Source organism: Sarcophilus harrisii, chromosome 3, assembly GCF_902635505.1.
Source record: "Sarcophilus harrisii chromosome 3, mSarHar1.11, whole genome shotgun sequence".
Lineage (NCBI taxonomy): Eukaryota > Metazoa > Chordata > Mammalia > Dasyuromorphia > Dasyuridae > Sarcophilus > Sarcophilus harrisii.
Genome location: NC_045428.1, coordinates 165,556,740 through 165,576,783, shown reverse-complemented (window position 1 = coordinate 165,576,783; position 20,044 = coordinate 165,556,740). Strand labels below are relative to the sequence as shown.

Sequence of the window (20,044 nt, the reverse complement as noted above, 5' to 3'; positions counted from 1 at the left end):
AAAGGTAGGAGGAGGGAAGAATTTAGAAGGAAAGATGAGTTTCATTTTGGACATGTTTAATTTAAGATGTCTACTGGATATCTCATTCAGAGATGTCTGAAAGGCAGTCTCCTTGACTCTGGGACTAACGTTCTATCCACTGTGTCACTTTGTGCTCCATCCTTTCAGTCATGTCTTACTCTTTGTGGCTTCATTTAGGGTTTTCTTGGCAAAGTTACTGGAGTAATTTACCATTTTCTCCACCAGATCATTTTATAGTTGAGGAAACAGAGACAAACCAGGTTAAGTGACTTGCCCAGGCTCACATAACTAGTTAGTAATGTCTGATACCAGGTTTGAGTTGGACACAACTGAAGAGCAAAATTTTCATTTGAGGAAATTGAGGCAAACAGTGGTTAAGTGAGTTGCCCAGGATCACACAATAAGTTAGTACTAAGGCTAGATTGGAACTCATGTCTTCCTGACTCTAGGCTTAATACTCTATCCACTAAGCCACCTAGCTATCAATATTTCATTGATGTAAGTTTGGTGGTGATGTTTTAGATCATTTTTGTCATGCCCAAGTCTTCATGATTCCATTTGGACTTTTCTTTGCAAGAATACTGCAGTGGTTTGCCATTTTCTTCTACAGCTCATTTTACAGATGAAGAAACTGAGGCAAACAGGGTTACACAAGCTGGTTGAGGTCAGATTTGAATTCAGGAAGATGAACTTTCTGACCTCAGGCTTGGCACTCTATCCACTTCACTGCATACCTGCCTCACTGTTCATTCTGGTGCTAAGAATTTTTACCATTAAAAGAGAGGTCCTCTTAAGTGATAGTGTCCATATGCAGACAGAGACTTGGTTTCTTGGAAAGAAGTTTGCATATATTAATTTGGACATCATATAGGGAGCCCCAAAAAAGGAGAACCTGAAGCCAGATAGAGACAAAGTCTGTAGACTTAGACTAATGGAGTTCAGATCTAGGATATGGAAGAAATCTACAAGGTCATGTGAATTTTCCCTTCTTCTGCTCCCTTTAAAGAGAAATCACTTCTAGACAGTCTTAAAGGGGAAAGGTGAGTCCATCAAGGAGACATGAAGTGTATTTTCATAGGCACTGTGGGATATATGGATTGTTTATTTCCTGAGGAAGGTGGGACATACTAAAAGGGAGAGCCGATTTGAATTATTTTCTCTCATGGGAAGAATAAGGGAGGCATATTAGTCGAGAACATCATATTGACTCTCTTAAAAGGAGAAACCCATTGAAAAAGGAAGAATTATTGCCTTCATTCTCAAATGGTTTGGGTGTAAATCCTTTGGATTTGGTATGGGGTTAATTAAAACCTATATTAGATGACTCCTAGCAAGAGAGCTGAAGGCCCCTTTATATGTATGTGTGTGTGTGTGAGAGAGAGAGAAAGAGAGAGAGACAGAGAAGACAGACAGACAAATAGACAGACTTAGGTGTGAGAGATATTACTCATCAAGTTATTTAATGAAAAGTTATCATGATTGAACCCAGTCTGATCTATCACTTATTAGGTACTGAATTAGTTCCTGGGGAGATAACAAAAAAATGAAATTATCTCTGTCCTAAGGAGCTTATGCCCTGTGGGATGGTGCAAAATATATACCCAAATAAATAGCATGCTACTATTAGCTTTGTCCAGCAGAAACTTAGACTCACCAGTGGCTCCTAGTGGTTCTTTGAGTACTTTGAATGTACTTTCCTTTCATAGACCTAATCAGGATTTGTGTAACTTTGCTTCACTTAAATCCAGTTCCCTCAGGAGTCAAGACATCACTCTGTGATGACATTGGTCCTTTTGGAAAAGGAAGGACAAAGAAGATCTAATCTAATTATCAGACTATGGGACCCAGTTTGACTCAGGTTAATTTTTGATAGTCCCTCATTAAAGCAGTAATTAGATACCATGCACTGAAGTGCTTTTTCCTCCCTTTTTTCCTGTGTAACTTAAGGAAATACAACATACTGATATCATTCCTGATAGCATCATGTATTTACAATTTATATTCTTAGGGTTTAGATTATGTTAAACAAAGAAAGAAAAACAAGAATATTTTGCTTTTCATAAAGATAGAACAAATCCCAAGTAAAAAGTGATAGTGACCATTTTTTGTTGTTTAATCGTTTTTCTGTAGTTTTCAATATGACCCCATTTGGAATTTTCTGGGCAAAAAAACTGGAGTGGTTTAGCATTTCTTTCTCTAGCTCATTTTACACATGAGGAAACTGAGCTAAACAGGATTAAGTGACTTCCCATTCCCCCATTGTGTATAGATGAGGAAACTGAGGACCCAATTGAGTTAACACCATACAGGGAAGTATCAGTGCAAGATTCCAAACTCAGGGTCCACTGCTGTTCTTATGTACCACAGAGTTATCTTCAATAGAATCAGACATTGGTTATTACCAGGATTTTTCTTAGTGCTCATTTAATACTCTGAGAATTCAAGCAAGGGGCAGATAGGTGAAAAAGTGGATAGAGCACTGGTTCTGGAGTTAGAAGGATCTGAATTCAAATTTGGTCTCGGACAGTTATTAGCTGTGTGACCCTGGCCAAGGCAGTTAACCCTATTTGCCTCCAAATAAGAAAAAAAGGAAGGGGGGAGGGAGGGAATGAGAGAGACAGGAAGGGAGGGAGAAAAGGAGGGAGGAAAGAGACGAGAGAGAGAGAGAGAGAGAGAGAGAGAGAGAGAGAGAGAGAGAGAGAGAGAGAGAGAGAGAGAGAGAGAAGAAAACAAAAGAAAAGAAAAACAGAACACAAAGTATTTAAGTGTCTTTTGTGTTTCTAGAGGCAACAGGAAGCTACTGGTGTTGAATATTGGAGTGAAATGATAGATGAAAATGATCATGGAAGAAATATATTGGGGAGACTGAAGTAGAGAGATAGGGAGATCTTTTAGGAGGCTATTGCAGTAATTTAGGCTAAAGGTAATGGGGGCCTGAACAGATGTAATAGCAATAATAATAATAATAGCTAATACATAGTTGGATTTAAGTGAGGGTGGGCTGTGCAAAGTCACCATTCTCATTTTCTCCTCCAGAGCCATCTAGGTCCAGTGCCAAAATACAGATCAGGATGACTAGAGATGGCCCTGGATGCAGTGGAAGACCTTGGCCTTTTTAACCTATAAAGGGAAGCTCTATGATTTAATTCAACAAGTATTTATTAAGCATTCACTAACTGCAAAGCACTGCACTAGGTGATGGAACCACAAAGACAAAAATGAAACAGTCCCTGATTTCAAGGAGTGCTCAAGAAATCCATAAACTTCAGCCTTTCTGGGAGTCAAGATTACTGGTATGTTTGCCAGCATACATGGTGTTACACTATATATATACATACACCATATAATTACTTATACATATATAAATTATGTTAATATAATATAATATAATGTTAGTATATTATAGACTTAAAAGTTAGTAAGTTATATATAATAGGTCAGATTCTAATGTCTTTCTTGTTCTTTGTATATTAATATGTTGTTTGTTGTATTGAGTTTGATAAAGAAAAAAATTTCAATAGCTAAGGGAGAGAATGGTATCCAAATGGTGGTCAATAATGTAGAAAACTAAGAAAGATAGAACTGTTGGCATTTTCTTCAGAGAAGTTTTACCCCCATTGTGGAATTGGACTTTATATTAGTTATTACTGAAAATAAAAATAATCTTATGCTAGATAACAAAGATTTAAGAAATGAACTCGAAGCACAGAGACAGAAGGAACTGGATGGCTTCATCCCACTCTCTTCCTTGAGATTTGCCTATGGAATGATAACGAGGATATGATGGGGACAAGTGAAGATTTGTTTTAGGATAGAGAAAACTTGGATATGCTAACAGGAAGCAGGAAAGAATCTAGTGGATAAGCTTGAAAATCTATCAGAAAGAAGATGACATATCAATCAGATTTCTGCCATACAGGACAAATGAGGAAACTGAGGCAGAGATTGACTTTAGGGCTGGTGCTCTATCAACTGCACTACCTAACCGCCTCTTAAATCATTTTTGAGAACCATCTTAATACTAACATTCTCACCTCCTTTGGGTGAAAAATATACAATTGCTCTTCTGGTGTAAGACAGAAGATAACACCGGAGGGAATAAAATTAAGAGCATAGTCTACACTGAATCCTTCCCTCCCATCCCTAAATCTAGGAGGCAGAGTGACATAAGCAATAGAATCAAGAAGATATAGGTTTATGCTCTGTCACTAGCTAAGTTCTCTGGGCAAGCCACTTAACTCTTTGGTGCCTTAGTCTCCTTACCTGTAAAATGATGCATACTCAAGGTTCTATGATAATCCATCTTTAAAAAACAGTAACAACCAAGAAAAACAGTGTAGTGGTTGCAATAAAGTATATGAAGGCAATAGAATTTGAAACAAATTAGGTTGAACTTTAGGGTCCCTGTTAGCTTGAAGTCTCTGAGGCTTTATTGGTCTTCAAGCAGAGACTAAGCATTTGGGTATTTTAAAAGTAATTTTTTTTGGGTATTTGGTTGGATTAGATGGTTAGTGATGTACTCTCCAACACTACATTCTGTGATTCTCATGTTTGCCTTCCTGATCATAGTGTTTAGCTTACTCCCAAACTGAATTGGTGGTAAATAATTTCTTAATGTAAAGGCAGGTGAACTAATCAATCTGAAATTCCATTGTTGCTATTGAATCAAAGAAGGAAACTTTCAATAAAAGGAAGTTTTCTTCCTGGCAATTTCCCTTTTAAGAGGTTGGAGTATTGTTAGGCACGAAGGATTCCAGATTGCTCTTTAGGCAGTTAGACTTGTTTTTATCCCTATCTTCTCATCACTCATCAACATAGATTTTATGGGCACAGGCCTTAATATGCTGTCCTTTGAGTTACTGTCTCAAGATACAGAATGTTAAATATTCATGTGTGGTCCTTTAAAAAAATATTGTAGCAATATTTTGTGCATTTTTTTTTTTTTTTTTTTTTGGTGAGCCATTTGGGGTTGTGACTTGTCCAGGGTCACCCAGCTAATGTTTATCTGAGGCTAGATTTGAGCTCAGGTCCTCCTGATTCCAGGCCCTGTGTTCTATCCTCTGCACCATCTAGCTGCCCTGTGCATAAGTTTTTAATTCTATGGTGCTGAAACTATTTGTATTATCATTTATAATTTCAAATCATTTGGTGAAGAAATTCCCCCTCCCCAATCCAGTCATAGAAGTGACAAGTGCTTCCTCCTATTCTTTTTTTTTTTAAGACCATATATTTAAATTATATACATTTGGAGCTTATTGCTATATATGGTGTAAGATTCCTAAAATAGTGCACTCCACATTGCTAGCAGTGTTCAAGAAGGTGCTGACTGCCTGCTTGTCCCAAATGCTTGTAAAAGACATTGTGTAGCATTGGGAATTCGGACTTTGATAAAACTTTTTGAGTCATTTGGAGTTAAATGACTTGCCCAAGGTCACCCAATTAGTGTTTATCTGAGGCTGTATTTGAATTCAGTTTTCCTGACTCCAGGGCTAGTACTCTATCCACTACACAGCCTAACTGCTCTTTAAATTACTTTTAAGGATCATCTAAAATTCTCAACTCTTCTATGGGTGAAAAATTTACAATTAATTGCTCTTTGGGGATGTTTGAAAATATTAGTCCAATGCCTTTTTTTTTTTCTGGTGTAAAATTGGAAGTGTTTTCTCTTTCTCTTTAAAACCTGAAATGGAAAGAACAGTGAGTCTTAATCAGAGGACCCGAATTCAAATCCCTCTTCTGACATTACTTAACTTCCTGGAGTTACCTCAAATTCCTCATGTATAAAATTAGGAGACTGAATTAGATAGTCTCTGAGGTGCCTTCTATAACCTTTTGACTGCAATCTCATACTCACCTTTATTGTGCTCTTGCTCATGTCTTAGTCTCTTCTAGCAGTTGGAGGACCCAATCAGGGTTTCATAAAGCAATAACTCAGGACAATGATGCATTTATTAATAAGCCTTTATTAGGTTTAACTCACATTACAGCATACACTGAGGTAGCTGGAAGTCAGATATGATGATGATATGTAGTCTGTGGAAGGAGGCAGACTTGGCTACTAATGAGCATGATTCTTCAGACCTTAGACCTGGCACAGCCAGTTTCACCAGCTGTTTGCCAGTCTTTAGCTGATACGAGATGGCCAGCATCTTGCCCCCTTCACATTGGGGCAGCTGAGAATCATAAATTTTACATGAAGGGTGACTTTGAATTGTTTCACACCACTGATGTCACAAGTAGAAACATACTATGCAGCCCAACAAGGCCATGTCTTTTAACAAGCTCAGCACAGTTTCCAAAAAACAGCAGAAGCAAGGGATATTTGGTTCGAGCAGTGATATGGGTACAGCCAAACATAAGTGCACAGAGGCTTTTAAAATAACTGACATGTTGAAACTTAAAACAAGCACAAATTCATTAACTTTTTATGCTGAGAAAATAAACTAACATTTTAAAAGACTTCTAGGGAAAGAAATTCTAGGACCAATGTCAACAACATTCCATAATGTATTAACTCTGGCATGGTATTCTTCCCTCTCTTTCACCTAAATCTCATTATTGTTTAAGACCCTTCTCTGAGGTTTTCTTCTTAGTTTTATTAGGAAGCAGTTGTACAATATTTTAGAAAAACCCTTTAGAAATTTCTAAATTAGGTAAGTAATGATGACAAAATTAGCAATAATTTGTCCAATTTAGGAGTTTTATTGTTCCAATAGACTTGGAATGGAAAATGCCATCCACATCCAGAGAGAAAATTATGGAGATTGAATGTGATTGAAGGATAGTATTTTCATCTTTGTTGTTTGTTTGCTTGTTTTTTTTTTTCACTCATGTCTTTTTTTCCCCTTTTGATCTGATTTTTATTGGGCAGCATGACGAATATGGAATATACTTAAAAGAACTGCACACGTTTAACCTTTATCAGATTGCTTACTGTCTTGGGGAAGGGAAAAAGGAGGAGAGAGAGAAAAAAAAATTTGGAACACAAAGTTTTGCAAAGGTGAATGTTGAAAACTATACATGTATTTGGAAAAATTAGTATTTAAAAAAAGACTTAATCTGATTCTTTTTGTACAGCAAAATAACGTTTTGGTCATGTATACTTATTGTGTATCTAATTTATATTTTAATATATTTAACATCTACTGGTCATCCTGCCATCTAGGGGAGGGGGGTGGGGGGGTAAGAGGTGAAAAATTGGAACAAGAGGTTTGGCAATTGTTAATGCTGTAAAGTTACCCATGCATATATCCTGTAAATAAAAGGCTAGTAAATAAAATAAAATAAATAAAATAAAAATAAAAATAAAAAAAGACTTTAAAATGCATGGGGCCAACTGTCCGTTCTTGTCAGAAGATAACTCGAGTGGCCAAAGATGTCTTTATTGTTTCCTGTTTCTAATTCTTTTGTTTTTCTTACTCTGCCCTTTTGGATTATTTTGAGTCCACTGCACAATTCAAAGTCAAGAAGTGATAGGTCTGAGCAACACATATATGCCTACATTCCATCTTATTGCATATTCTTTGCACTCCCTTCGCCAGCAATTTATCCATCTGTTATTGTTTTTTAGCCATAGAGTAGGAACCATGGCTGTCTTGTTTAACCATAGGGTAGGAACCGGCTGTCTAAGAATTTTGCTTAAGCACCAAGAAACATTGAGGTAATGGACTGAAACTGCTTCTGCTTTTTACTTTAAGGGTCATGGGGTACTCCGTGTATTTTTTCTTATGAATATATGCATTGTCTTAATTTAGTGATAAGGGTTCATGATTCTATTCAAAAAAAGTAAATTAAAAAAAAATACTTATTTTGTTTATAGTACATTATAGACTGGTAAATACAAGGTGGAAAAAGTCAGATCTCTGCTTTTGTAGATCTCATCATCTGATAGGGCTTTCAATCAATATGGAGAGGACCTGCTCCTTCCCCCCTCTACTTTGTGAAATGATGATGATAAGAAATTGAGCTGGGATCAGAATTCTGATCCAATTTCCAAATTTTGAATCCAGATTCTGAAATTTGAAAATATCAATAACTAGATGGAGTCCCCAAACAATTCAAGAAAGGAGAGCAGAAATTCTGACCTGGGCAGTTTATGCATATGATTTTGGGTGCTTAGTCTTATACATTAATAGAAAACTCATAATTTTTCATTTTCTTAAGGTTGGTATTAAAACTAGCAAGTTAAGAGTAAAGGGGCAACACCACTATGCAACAGCCTATCAAATATAATCTTTGTGGATTTCTGGACTAGTTCTTCTTGCTTGAGAAAGGTTCCTTTAGCTAGTCAGGGTAAGAAATGGATCATTTCTTTGACTGTTTATTGTCACTAAATCCCTAGATAATAATCAATGAAAATCAATGTATTTACAAATAAAAAGATACTTACCCAAGTTATGTAGCCTTCTTCTCAAATTAGGACTACAAAAATGTTAATGGAAATTTAAGTTTTTTTGGATTAACAATAGAAATTGGCAAAGTCACCCCTTGTGAGATTTTTATTTGTTCGTGAAGAAACTAAACCAGCCATTTTTTTTATTGCAAGCAGTCTGAATTCCTGCTTATATAATCTACAGAAAAATTCAAAAGCTGAATTTTAACAGGTTATATTTTGATATCTTCAGAAATGAAAGTTAAAAACAGCAGCATACAAAATAAACTTTACAGAAATGTAGCAATTGAGTCCACAGTTTGACTTTTCAGAGCAAGTTAATGAATTGTTACCGATTAAACATTACTGTTTAAAGGCTGATTTATTGTCTGTTAAATGCACCTATTGAATTTAACAATTAAAAAAGAAATTCCATTATTTCATGATGATGACAACTACAGATACCATTTATGTTAAATACAGTGGTAACTATTTTTTTTCCTCCAGTGGCATTTTTGGAAGATTTGCCTTTATATTACATAATGAAGGGATATTTTTCAATGGCAATGCATATACACATATAATAATTTCAGTCAGAGACAATGTACAGTATATTAAAATTCTGTATATTTTGATAAAGTAAAAAATAAAGCTATATAAACTGATCTTTAGATTTTTTTCTGCAAAAGTAGAATCACACTTTTATAATACTTCCAACAAGTTTCCATTAAAGCTTTGTTATTATCAGAATGATTCTTGTCCCCCATTCCCCCTAAACCCTGGCTTTCAAAATTTAAAAAAAAAAGACTTGCAGTGGTTCACCAACATTTTTCTCCCAGTTTGAAAATTGCATACCAGAGATCCAAACAAATGGGCGATACTAGAAAAATAAGTAATGCAAGAAAGCAAGATCCAAGTCTTTGTATTACGTGTCAAATAAATAATCTCAATGATACTATGAGATAAAAACAATGGTAATCATTTCTTACTAACCAGTGCAGAAACACATAAAAATTCGGTGGTTAAGAAAAAGACAAAGCTTGAAATACTTTCTCCAGCTTTCACAGAACATTTGGTTGATGTCTATTTAAAATGGTTCTAACAGCATGTATGAAACATTTTTGTTAAAGCTGCAACAATTTAATCAAGGCAAGCTAGGAAGTGATACAAAATCTGTCATTCTCCTCCCCTCTCCAACATGCTTCTCTCCCCCCCCCACCCCTCCCTGATCTATCCTAGATAAATTAGCTGTAATGAATGTCAATGTCCAATGTGAGATACAACTCTCCCACTTCATTAAAATTTGATCTGCCCTTTTCACTTTACTAAATCAAATATGTAGGGAAGTTTTGTGTTATTTCTTGAAACCAAATCGACACAGAGAGAACTTCCTTACTCCGTAAGATTATGGAATGAGACTATTCCCCTCCAAAAAAGCAGAGAGCCCAGCCTCCTCCATAGGGCACTTAAATAGAACTGGGAGTGCCTTCTTTGGAAGCCTTAACTTCCTTTCTGGGCTCCCAGAGAGCTCACTTAACTGAAGGACAGTGAGCAGAAATTAGATATTTTAGATGGAGTTTCCCTGAGAGAGAAAAAATCTCTGTCCAGGGAAGCCTTTACACTTATCATTAAAGAAAATGGGTTGGGATGGTACCTAATCAGTCTGCCTACTGGAGAAAGGTATGCTATAATGACTTTGCTGAGAGCCTATCAGCTGAATGCAGACGGGATACAGGCTTCCCAGAAGTGGTCAGAGACTTCTACTGGGGAGTGGAGTGGGGTGGAACAAAGTCTGGAAACACCTCAGGAAAAAGGAAGGTAGGATGAGAGCTCCAGAGAGGAGTGTGGTTATATGTATATGTTTGTGTGTGCGTGCATGGTCATGAATTACCATGGAGTTGGAAGTAACAGGGGGATGGAAATATAGACAAGATCACTCACATACTTGTATATTAAAAAGAAAAACTTTTAAGGAAAGACAGCGGAAGCAGTAGAGCTTGCATCCAAACGTGATAAATCATAACTTTGTCATTAATTTCTGACACACAGAGGTATTGTGGCATATTAGATAGAATCCTGGACTTTATGCTAGAAAGCCCAAGGTTCAAATGCTGATTCTGACAAGAAATTTGTCCTATACCCCTGGAAAAGTCATTAAACTTAATTGTCATGTGCCTCAAGTAAGTCCTTCAGATTTAATTTTGGAATCACAGATTGGTTGTGAAATTGCACACATTGGGTAAAACTATAGATTCTCATTATCTCTGTGTAACATCTGATGCAATAAATAGGATTTTTAAATCCAAGGGCCTGCAGCAAATTTTCATATAACCTGTGACATTATAAGGCATTAAATATATGATAGGAACTAATTAATATAAAGAATCTGCTATTGAATCAGATGTAAAAGTGCCATTTCAACGGGATCCTCCTTTTCTCTATTTCTCTGTCTCTGGCCATTAAACATCTGCATCTCTTCTTGCAAACTCTATTTAAAATACCGAGGTTCATACACTTAACAAGTCTTCAGGCTATTTTCTAAAACACATTTTAGACTCTGTAAAGTCTTTAGTGATTCTCAATGAAAGAATAAAAGGATGTAGTAAACTTTTGGTTAGTAGGCAGAGCAGCAATCCAGCATATTCAATCACCAAGCAAGAATTTTCTTATTTAAGGCTAAAAGATAGAAATGAGAAAAAAAAAATGATAGGATGAAGTTACAAAGGATTAAGGTGAAAAAACTTAGCAAACTACCATTTGGAGATGTGTCTTCTGTTAATTACTACCATCAGAAACAGTAACAGTTTAGGAGAAAGAGAAAGCAAGAAATCGAATCTGAAAATTTTCACATTCATCAGATTTTTAAACATTCAATCACAACTATCAGCAAAATTTAAATGTAAAGTGGCCAAAACCCATAAAATTAAAAAATTTTTCAAAACATATTTAAAAAATTAGAAATGGTGTGTTAACAAATGAATGCATAAAAGAGATATATAAACAGCTATGAAAAATATTTCAGTGCAAAGGCAATTTTAAGATTTCTAAAAAAATACATTACAAATAATTTGTTAACTAAATGCACAGAAAATTTGTCACCACTACGGGTATCATATTTATACCCATATTAGGTTTTAAAAAAATCTTTAAAAAATACATACACCAGTGTTTATGAATGGTATGATTTCTGAGTGTGACATCCAAGGAGGCAAGGACTAAGTTTATAATACTGCTAGAGTCCATGACAGAGGAAACTGAAAGGGTTATTATCGAAATGCTAACATTCAATTTTCAAGCTAAAAATGCTATGCTTCTTAGTCTCTAGGGAAGTAAAATGACTTCTTGTTGACAGTCAAATTTTATTCAGCCTAATCTTTGGTATGATAAGTGCTCATAATTCATTAAAACATTCTAAGAACTTTAAAATAATTCACTGGTTCTTTTCATTAGTACTTCATGTAGGTAAAAAAAATTCTCTACAATGCAAATGAAATATTTTATAGGTGAAACCTTATGCTTTCAAATGACTAATCTTAACATCAAATGTCTAAGAATAAGCTCTCAGTGTTGATTCTTACACATGCCACTCTCTCTTCATCACTTTTGGGAATAGGCCTTTCTAAAAGGGAGTAAGTCTTTACTGTTTATGTTTGACTCCCAAATTGAATATGTTAATGGTCATTCAAATATGTCAAGGAGAGTGTTCATATAAATAAACACTGGGTATGTAAAAGTAATGGGGACTTTTAAAGCAATCCTTCAGTCATTTACACCTTCCAAACAAAATACTGGATAAAATCCCAAGACACACCTAGTTGTTAAATTAGTGCAAGATTTGGTAAACCCTAGAGAGCTTTGGAAGAATTACAAGCTGGCTGTATTGCATTTAAAAAAATCAAAAAGCTACCTTGTAACCATATCTTTTCAATTGGAAATAAGTTTTAAGACCATTTTGAAAGACAATTGCCACCTGGTGGTTATGTCTTAGAAAACTAGATTCCTGACTTTTCATTACAACATAGGGTGCAGTATAATGACATTATAGTCAATCATTTGTGCTAAAGCCCCCAGCAATGTTACTAAACTAATACCCGCCCTTCCCTTTTAAAGCCCTAGAATAAAATTTTACATCAACAGGGAACCAAAAAACTCCATACTTTGAAATCTGACAAAATAATATCTCAGAGCTTTCAGAGGAAAAACTATCAGTGTTTCCTAATTTGTACCAAGTACATTCACTTACACAGTCATACATATAAACACTTTTCTCCATGGAGGCAGCGAGGTGATAGGAAGGGAATTAAAAAATGAATTTACTGAATTTACTCTAACTTTTCTAGGACGTATTGTGATAAATTAACACATTCAGCACAAGTGACCTTGAGTCTGACATGCAAAATAACAGTACTACCTATGACAAACCAACTTCCCTTTGTAGGGGTGAGTATAAAATGTTGTCTTTTTTTTTTCTACTAGGAAAACCAATATACATAACCACACAGATGCCTAATTTGGCCACTTACAAAAATACGAGCATTCGAAGAGCGTTTCCTGACAAGAGATGATCACAGAGGCCACATCAGTTTGTTTTACAAAGCACGGGAGGAAAACTAATTGGGAGAGCCGAGGAAGAAGGACAACGAAGAGAAATATAAACAGCTGTGAAATGCATGAAGTGACTGTCACTGGAGATATCTGAGGTCATAGCTTCTGGCTCGAAACTGAACTGTTGATATCAAAATATAGGTCATTCACTGAAACTATCCACTTCAAGTAAGAGCAAGTGACTGAAGACGATAGAAGCAAGCAATGTATGTGCAAAAAAAAAAAAGGAAAGAAGAAAGAAAACCCCAAAACTTTAACATAGAACAAGGGGACTTCTAAGTGCTACCAGTCTCACAGTACCAGACTGTGTAGGATGTTCATTGCTTTAGCAGTTCAAAAAAATTTTTTTTGAAGAGGCCACATCAGGCCTGGAAGGATACAGACTTCAGGTTCTCAGTTCTGTCTGCCTAATCTTTACTCCAGACAGTGAGAGCCAAGTACTTCTTAGTTTGTTTTATTATGCATTTGTTCCCTCTTCTGGAAACAGAATACACACACACACACACACACACATGCATACACACACACATGCGTACGCCCACACACACACAAACACACACATTCAAAAATGCAGTTCTTTAAAGGCTTGAATTGGTGATCTGTCATACGGGCGTTTCCAAACCTGACCCATGGTAGCAGTGTCTTGCACTGGACTTGTAACAGTTATTGGAAAAATTAAACCCAAACGGGAGGAACGAATAATCATGACTGTTCCAGTATGTCAGCATCACTTTTTTAGAATGAGAATGGGACCTTGTGGCAGGGGGAGAACTGGAGAGCTCATTGCTTCGATAGGTTGGACTTGATAGAGAGGCGAGAGGGGTGAATTCTGAAATATGGTCCTGACATTGCCTTGAAGAATTCTGTCAAGAGATAAGAAAATACATTAAATGCCAGCATAGTACATAAAGACTCCAAAATGATTCTTTATTATTTCAAAAGTGAGCTGGACAGCATGCTTTCTCTAAAAGTGCTCTACTTGGAAATCAACACCCAAGTCACTGGTTTTATATTAAGTCTGCCTAATTTCCCCTCTTACTTAGAATACTCTAAACTGATACTACTCCCATTAGTATCTGATTAGTAATATCCTGGAAGGCAGCTTCTCACTATCCCCTCCTCTCCTTCTCAAGTTATACTAATGAAGAAGCCAATATGCTAACCAAAGGAATGGCAAGGAGCAGGGGAAGCTGAAAGATTGTGTGCTACATTTCATAACTTCATTCATTTCTCCTAGATCTGTAATGACATCTGAGAAGCCCCAAAGTGTGAGTAAAGTGTGGTTATTTACCCTCAAAATGTTGACCCACAAAGACAGGAAGACAAGGACTCACCCAGTGTTAGTGCATCCTTTCCCAACACAAACAGATTCAAGGATAAACAGCCACATTGACTAAGCACATCGAGATCATCTTCAGAGCTTACTCTTAGTATTTTTGTACATGCCACAGACCAATGTGGTTTGTGTGACTTCTCACTAATAGCCTAGAAGGCTGATATGTTATAAACCACAAGTTTTAACTACGTGGGAAGAGAATAAACAAAAACTGAGCAACATCAAACTTATAATACAATGCATGTTTCAAGTTTGACAGAGAAAGGATTTTTTTCAGAATTAGATGATAAATGTGCTTGTCAAACTCAAGATCTTTGTATTAGAGAGATGCTTCATGAACACATATATTCAACACACTCTCCACATACTTTTAGGTACCAGACATCATCCAGTCAGTACAGCTAATGTTTAACATGGGCTAATGTCCAACAGTAGTCTGAGGGACTAATATTCAATGTAAATCAAAGTTCCAGAAAGCATTAACAATCATGATTGACCCTATAAATTAAAATGCTCATACTTCACAGGCCCAGAAGAATTTGTATATTTTGGCAACGCTGAATATTAGCAAGTCAGATTACCTAATGTTGCACATGAGAACACTGATAAACATTAGTCAAAAGATACATACATAAATGTGGACATATAAACACATAATACACTTTGTTATGCAATTGTCACTCTCAGGCAAATAACTTACCTGGAAATATAAAATATTTAAGAGTAAAAATTAGGTTCTCCTACAAACTATTAATTTTGACTTAAAAAAAAAAAAACAACAACAACGGCAAAGCACAGCAAAAACTTTGGAGGAAAAATGGACAGTTTCAGAGTTATCACCGCACACCAAAAAAGTGACTCCAAACTGGCACCATCTGTGCAATACTGTTACCTATCAATGAGCTAATTATGCTTCCGAGGCCGTAAGAGGTGCTTCAAGGAGGGGCCCATCGTAGGTCGCCACTGCCTGTACAGTTGGTTTATGTTTCATAATCTTCTGCAAGGATGAGGAAAAACACTGAGACTGTTGCTGCACACAAGAGGGAAATCTGAATTGATTGTCGTGAGGTCTGAGCATCTTGATTCCCTGACCTCAAGACAGATTCAGAGCTTTATTCCAGAGCCTACTTTGGTGGCTCCAGTCTCATGAGGCCCTATCTCTACAGCTCTCGTCCCTTGAAACCCTTTCACCTACACATATGGGCCCATTATTGATCCTACTGCCAGACTAAATACAAACCTGATGAAAGCTGAAGACACTTGTATTATACCATGAGACACCGTCTCGGGCTATGTTCTTCGGTGCCTCTTGGATCACGTATAAAGGAAACTATCACTGTTTTGCTCATGGGGCTTTCATCATCATACAGTCAAATACGCAGTAGGAAAGTGTGTTGCCATTGGCTGTTAAATATTCAGTGCAAGTAAGTACTTCTGGGAGGAAGGAAAGCACAGGTTTAGAAAAATCAATGAAGGCAAATTGATTTTTTATCTGAGTTGCCAAATTCCAGGACATGCAGGAAATACATTAAAGAACAGTAGGCTTCCCTTCTCATCTGTGACAGTGCTGCGGAACTGTCTAGAAGAAAACAATAGCCAAAGTTGGGTATGTGAAGGGGGAATTGGAGAGCCCATTTTCCTCAAATACTTATACTATATTATGGAGATAAAGAATCTAAGTGAGTCAATGAGTGTCCCCAGTATATGTTCAGTAAGAAGCCAAATTCCTGGGGACAATCGCTTGCAACATGATAGGAGATTCCACAGAATCTGCCAGGAATGCAGACAGTGTGGGCTTCCAGGAGCACTGAACAAGGAAGCCTGCTGCAGGTTCGCATGACCCTCTGAGCCATTTCCCCAGGCAGAGTGACAAAGTTCCTGCTCTTCTGCAACCTGTCACTGAAGGTTTCCAAAGGAGCATCAATGGCCCCTTGGACAAAACTAAAAGTTAAAAAAAAAAAAAGAATCCTAGCAAGAGAATGAAATCCAACAGATTGGTGTGATGTTCAAAATGGTCCCAGATGGGTAAGGGTGGCCTTCTTAAGATGTTCTACTCAAACCTGGTCATTTCCCAGTCAAATATGAAAAAGAGTCCTAAGAGTGATGGACAACTGTAAATGGTGTGCTTAAACTGCATGGGTAAAATGTGTACTTTGCAGGAATAATATATATGTAAAAGACAGGGTGGAAGATGAAAGAGGATGGCCTAAGATAATTTTTACAGAGAAAGGTGGAAAAAAATATAGTCCAAATAAAAGTTAAAAACTGCTTGATTCCTCCAAAGTTTTGCAGAACACTGTGGATAGGTTAAATTCCATCAGAGAAAATGTGTTTTGCATGTGCCGTGAATGTTTTGTTTTTGGTATACTGATGTTCATTTTTATATGAAAAAGTAGTAATGTAAATAGTCATTTATCACCCCTAGAAATGAATGTTCAGTGGCCTAGAGGCCTCAATGACATCAGTTGCTATGGATACCTAAGACAATGATTAGTGAAGACCTTTTTCCAGCTTCTGCAACTGTTTAAATATAAAACAACCTCTTTAAATTAGGTCTCTAATCTAGACTAGTTCTAGAATATTATGAGCTGAATTTGGAAAAGCTAAATTAATTTTTCTAGCACTATCTCTGCCTTACTAAGACATTCCTAATCATTTCATCCTACACATTTCCAAATTCAGAAATAATAAACAATTCTGTGATTTCCTACAATATATTTTGATGATCCTAGACTAAAAAAAATAATTAGATTGGACTAAAACAATTTACTTTAAGAGAAAGTGAGGTGTCTTTTTCTTAGTTTTTTAAAAATCACATCAGTCAATTAAACAGTACTTAAAATATCGAGCCAATCAACTGTTTTTGAGTCTGGATTTAGAGTTTCTCTATATAGGGAGCTCCTAGCATGTAAACTTCTACTTACATTGATCAGCTACAACTCTGTAATTTAAATTCAAAGCTTACACAATTCCTCAGGATACTGAGGATTATGTGTCTTGCTAGTGGTCCTTTAGGACCAGGTTATAGGTTAGGAACAGGATCTGATCCAGGTCTTCCAGACTCCAAGGCAGGTTCATCAACAAGGCCTTTTAATCAATAGTCCTTACGAGAAAAAGGGCTCCCCACCACCCCCTTTTAAAACTTTGTGCAATAATACCAGATGCCAACAGAAATGTATTTGTTACATACGAACAATCACTCCAGAAATAGCTGATCCAGATGAGAACTTTCCCTATGCCTTTCTGGGCAGGTTGGGTGTTATTGGCAGATTGTTCTTATGTAAGGGAAAAGCAGACTTGGATGGTATTAGGCCTTTTATCATAGGACTTGGAGCTGGTTAAGGAGATCATGGGTCATTTGGAGAAACAGGGCTGAGGAGCTGTTTTATTCATTCATTCACTCACTCCTTGATTGCCCCATGTACATCGATTATGTGCCAATTACTGCTGTAAAGTATATTTTTTAAAAAAATCTATGGGAAGATAGGGAAAAGGAGTTTGGGGGAACAGGTTTCACAGGATTGTTATCTCCTTTCCCTTTCTATTCCTTTACGCCTGCCATTTGAGAAATCAACAGATAAAGGAGGAAGAAGATAATCTTGAGGGTATAAAAAATTACTGGATATTCTCCTTCCTCTCTCCTACTATCTCTACAGCTCTGTCTCCCAAGATAAATGTTTAGTACCTACCAAGTCTACTTTTCTTCTAAAATACAAATGATTCTTGCTTCATCCTGTGTTGTATGTTCCTTAAAAAACCTCATTAACAACTACAACTACAAGAAAAGCTAATTTCCTTCCTTCCTTAACATTTATCTGGGAAATAGGCAGGACAATTCCTTATACTTAAGGGGTAAGGGAAATGTTTAGCTAGGGAAGTATCCTGGGTGGGGTGGGGGGGTGTGCGGATAGGGAGGGGAGAAAGTGTGTTACAATGTCCTAAGCATGACCCCATCTTGAGTACTGATCTTCCTCATCTCTAATTCCCCGTTTTCCATTTCTTCTCCTCTCATCCTTTTCTTTTCTCATCACCAGTTCCTCCCCCAGGCTATATACAACTGCTACCAGTGACTTGGAGATTGGAGAGTCTCAGTTCTAACTGATTTTATTCTTTCATAGCTGGGAGGGTTCCAGGTGTGCTACTGGCCTTCCTGAGTATTTCTCCACAGGTACTTTGTTACACATGGTTGTTAAGAGTCTAGAATACTTACAGTACAGCATTCAATACATTGTATATTAATGCCATTTTTCTAGTCAAACTTAAAAGCCCAAACTACCATTTATAACAGTGTTCTTATGGGAAAACTCAACAGAAATTCAACCAACCAACTTAAATGTGAAATTTTGGTTCATATCCGATTCAAATATTGGAGATTGTACTAAAGTAACAACTTTTCCAAAGTAGTATTGTGTGGGGGGAAGACTAAATGTATTTAAGTGTATGGAACATGTAATAAATAACTGGTTAAGATGTAGCTCCCTTGAAATCTTGACTCTGGATAAAAAAAGGTTTTTATAATTAGTTTTTGCCACAGAAAGTGCTACATACAAGGCTATATAAGGCTGTGGCCTGAGCTGTTATTGCTATCTAAAAAACAAACAAACAAACAAAAAAAAAACCCAGAGCTTTTTTCAAAACTTTTTCCCATCAAAAGTTATCAAATTTTATTTCATGAATAAATGTAGCTTTAAAGTTGTGTATAAAATTATGTTCTTCCCTACTTATCCCCACAACAATATGTGCTGTATCAGAGAGCTGTTTAATGGTCTTTAATGAGCTTGCTTTAGAATTGCAGTTGAGAGCTGGAAATCACGCCAACACCAAATACCATTCTGCTCAAGAACATGTCTTATTATGGTACATCTGAGCTACAACTATATCTGGTGTTGTGTCAATTTATTTACTGAAGAAATTGAAATGTGACCATGGGAATTTAACATGGATCAAATCTGTTCTATGTAGTACCTCATGAAATAAAGAAACTATATAATATTGGTCTCTCATGAAATCACTAAAGGTCCAGTGTAGTATGAAAGAATACTGGACTTGGAAGCAGGAGGAGCCCTGGGCTGTTCTGGTTATATTGCTGGGAGGCCTTTTGGTAAATCTGGAAAATGGGCACAAGAATGCCTCTTCAACCTGCCTTACAGTGTTGTTCTCGATAAAATAAGAGTTTGAAACAAGTCTTCTGTTAATACAATCTAGTGCATATTGAGTATTTAGTCAATTGTTATTGGTACAGGCAAACAGTCGATAATGATTTTTTTGATGTTTTAGAAGAAAATGTATTGATGATCTGTGATTTTATAGCTCAGACACTCCCTCCATCCATGAAGACTGCAAATCCTGATTACAGTGTAGTGAATATTTGAGCTGAGGTTGCTGAGGTTTGGTTGAGTAATTTGAGTTGCCCAGGGTCACATAGTTAGTCAGTGTCAGAGGCAGGGTCTGAACCCTGGTCTTTCCTTTTCCAAGTCCAGCACTCTATAGAGTGCTTCTAGCATAAATATGAGTGTGTAATAAATGTCCTCGATATTACAGTAAAATATCTACTGTCCTTCCAAGCATGCAAAAAGGCAGAAAAAGAGTCACCTTGTGTTCCGTTAGAAACTCAGACTGCTGGAAGTCTGAGAAAGCATAAAGATGGTAGACTGCTCAACAGAAAGGCACTGATGTTTAGTCTGCCATTCCCAGAAGATTCAGGAGGTACC

At 36.6% G+C, this 20,044-nt stretch overlaps 1 protein-coding gene across 1 annotated transcript in view; it reads right to left on the bottom strand.

Moving 5' to 3' along the window:
• Positions 1 to 8,504: 8,504 nt before the first annotated feature.
• ATP11A (ATPase phospholipid transporting 11A) overlaps positions 8,505 to 20,044 on the bottom strand; it is a 213,664-nt gene continuing 202,124 nt past the window's right edge. The window contains 1 exon segment of the mRNA XM_031958733.1: positions 8,505 to 13,860. Within this exon segment, the coding sequence (XP_031814593.1) occupies positions 13,600 to 13,860 (261 nt within the window). The 3' untranslated portion in view covers positions 8,505 to 13,599.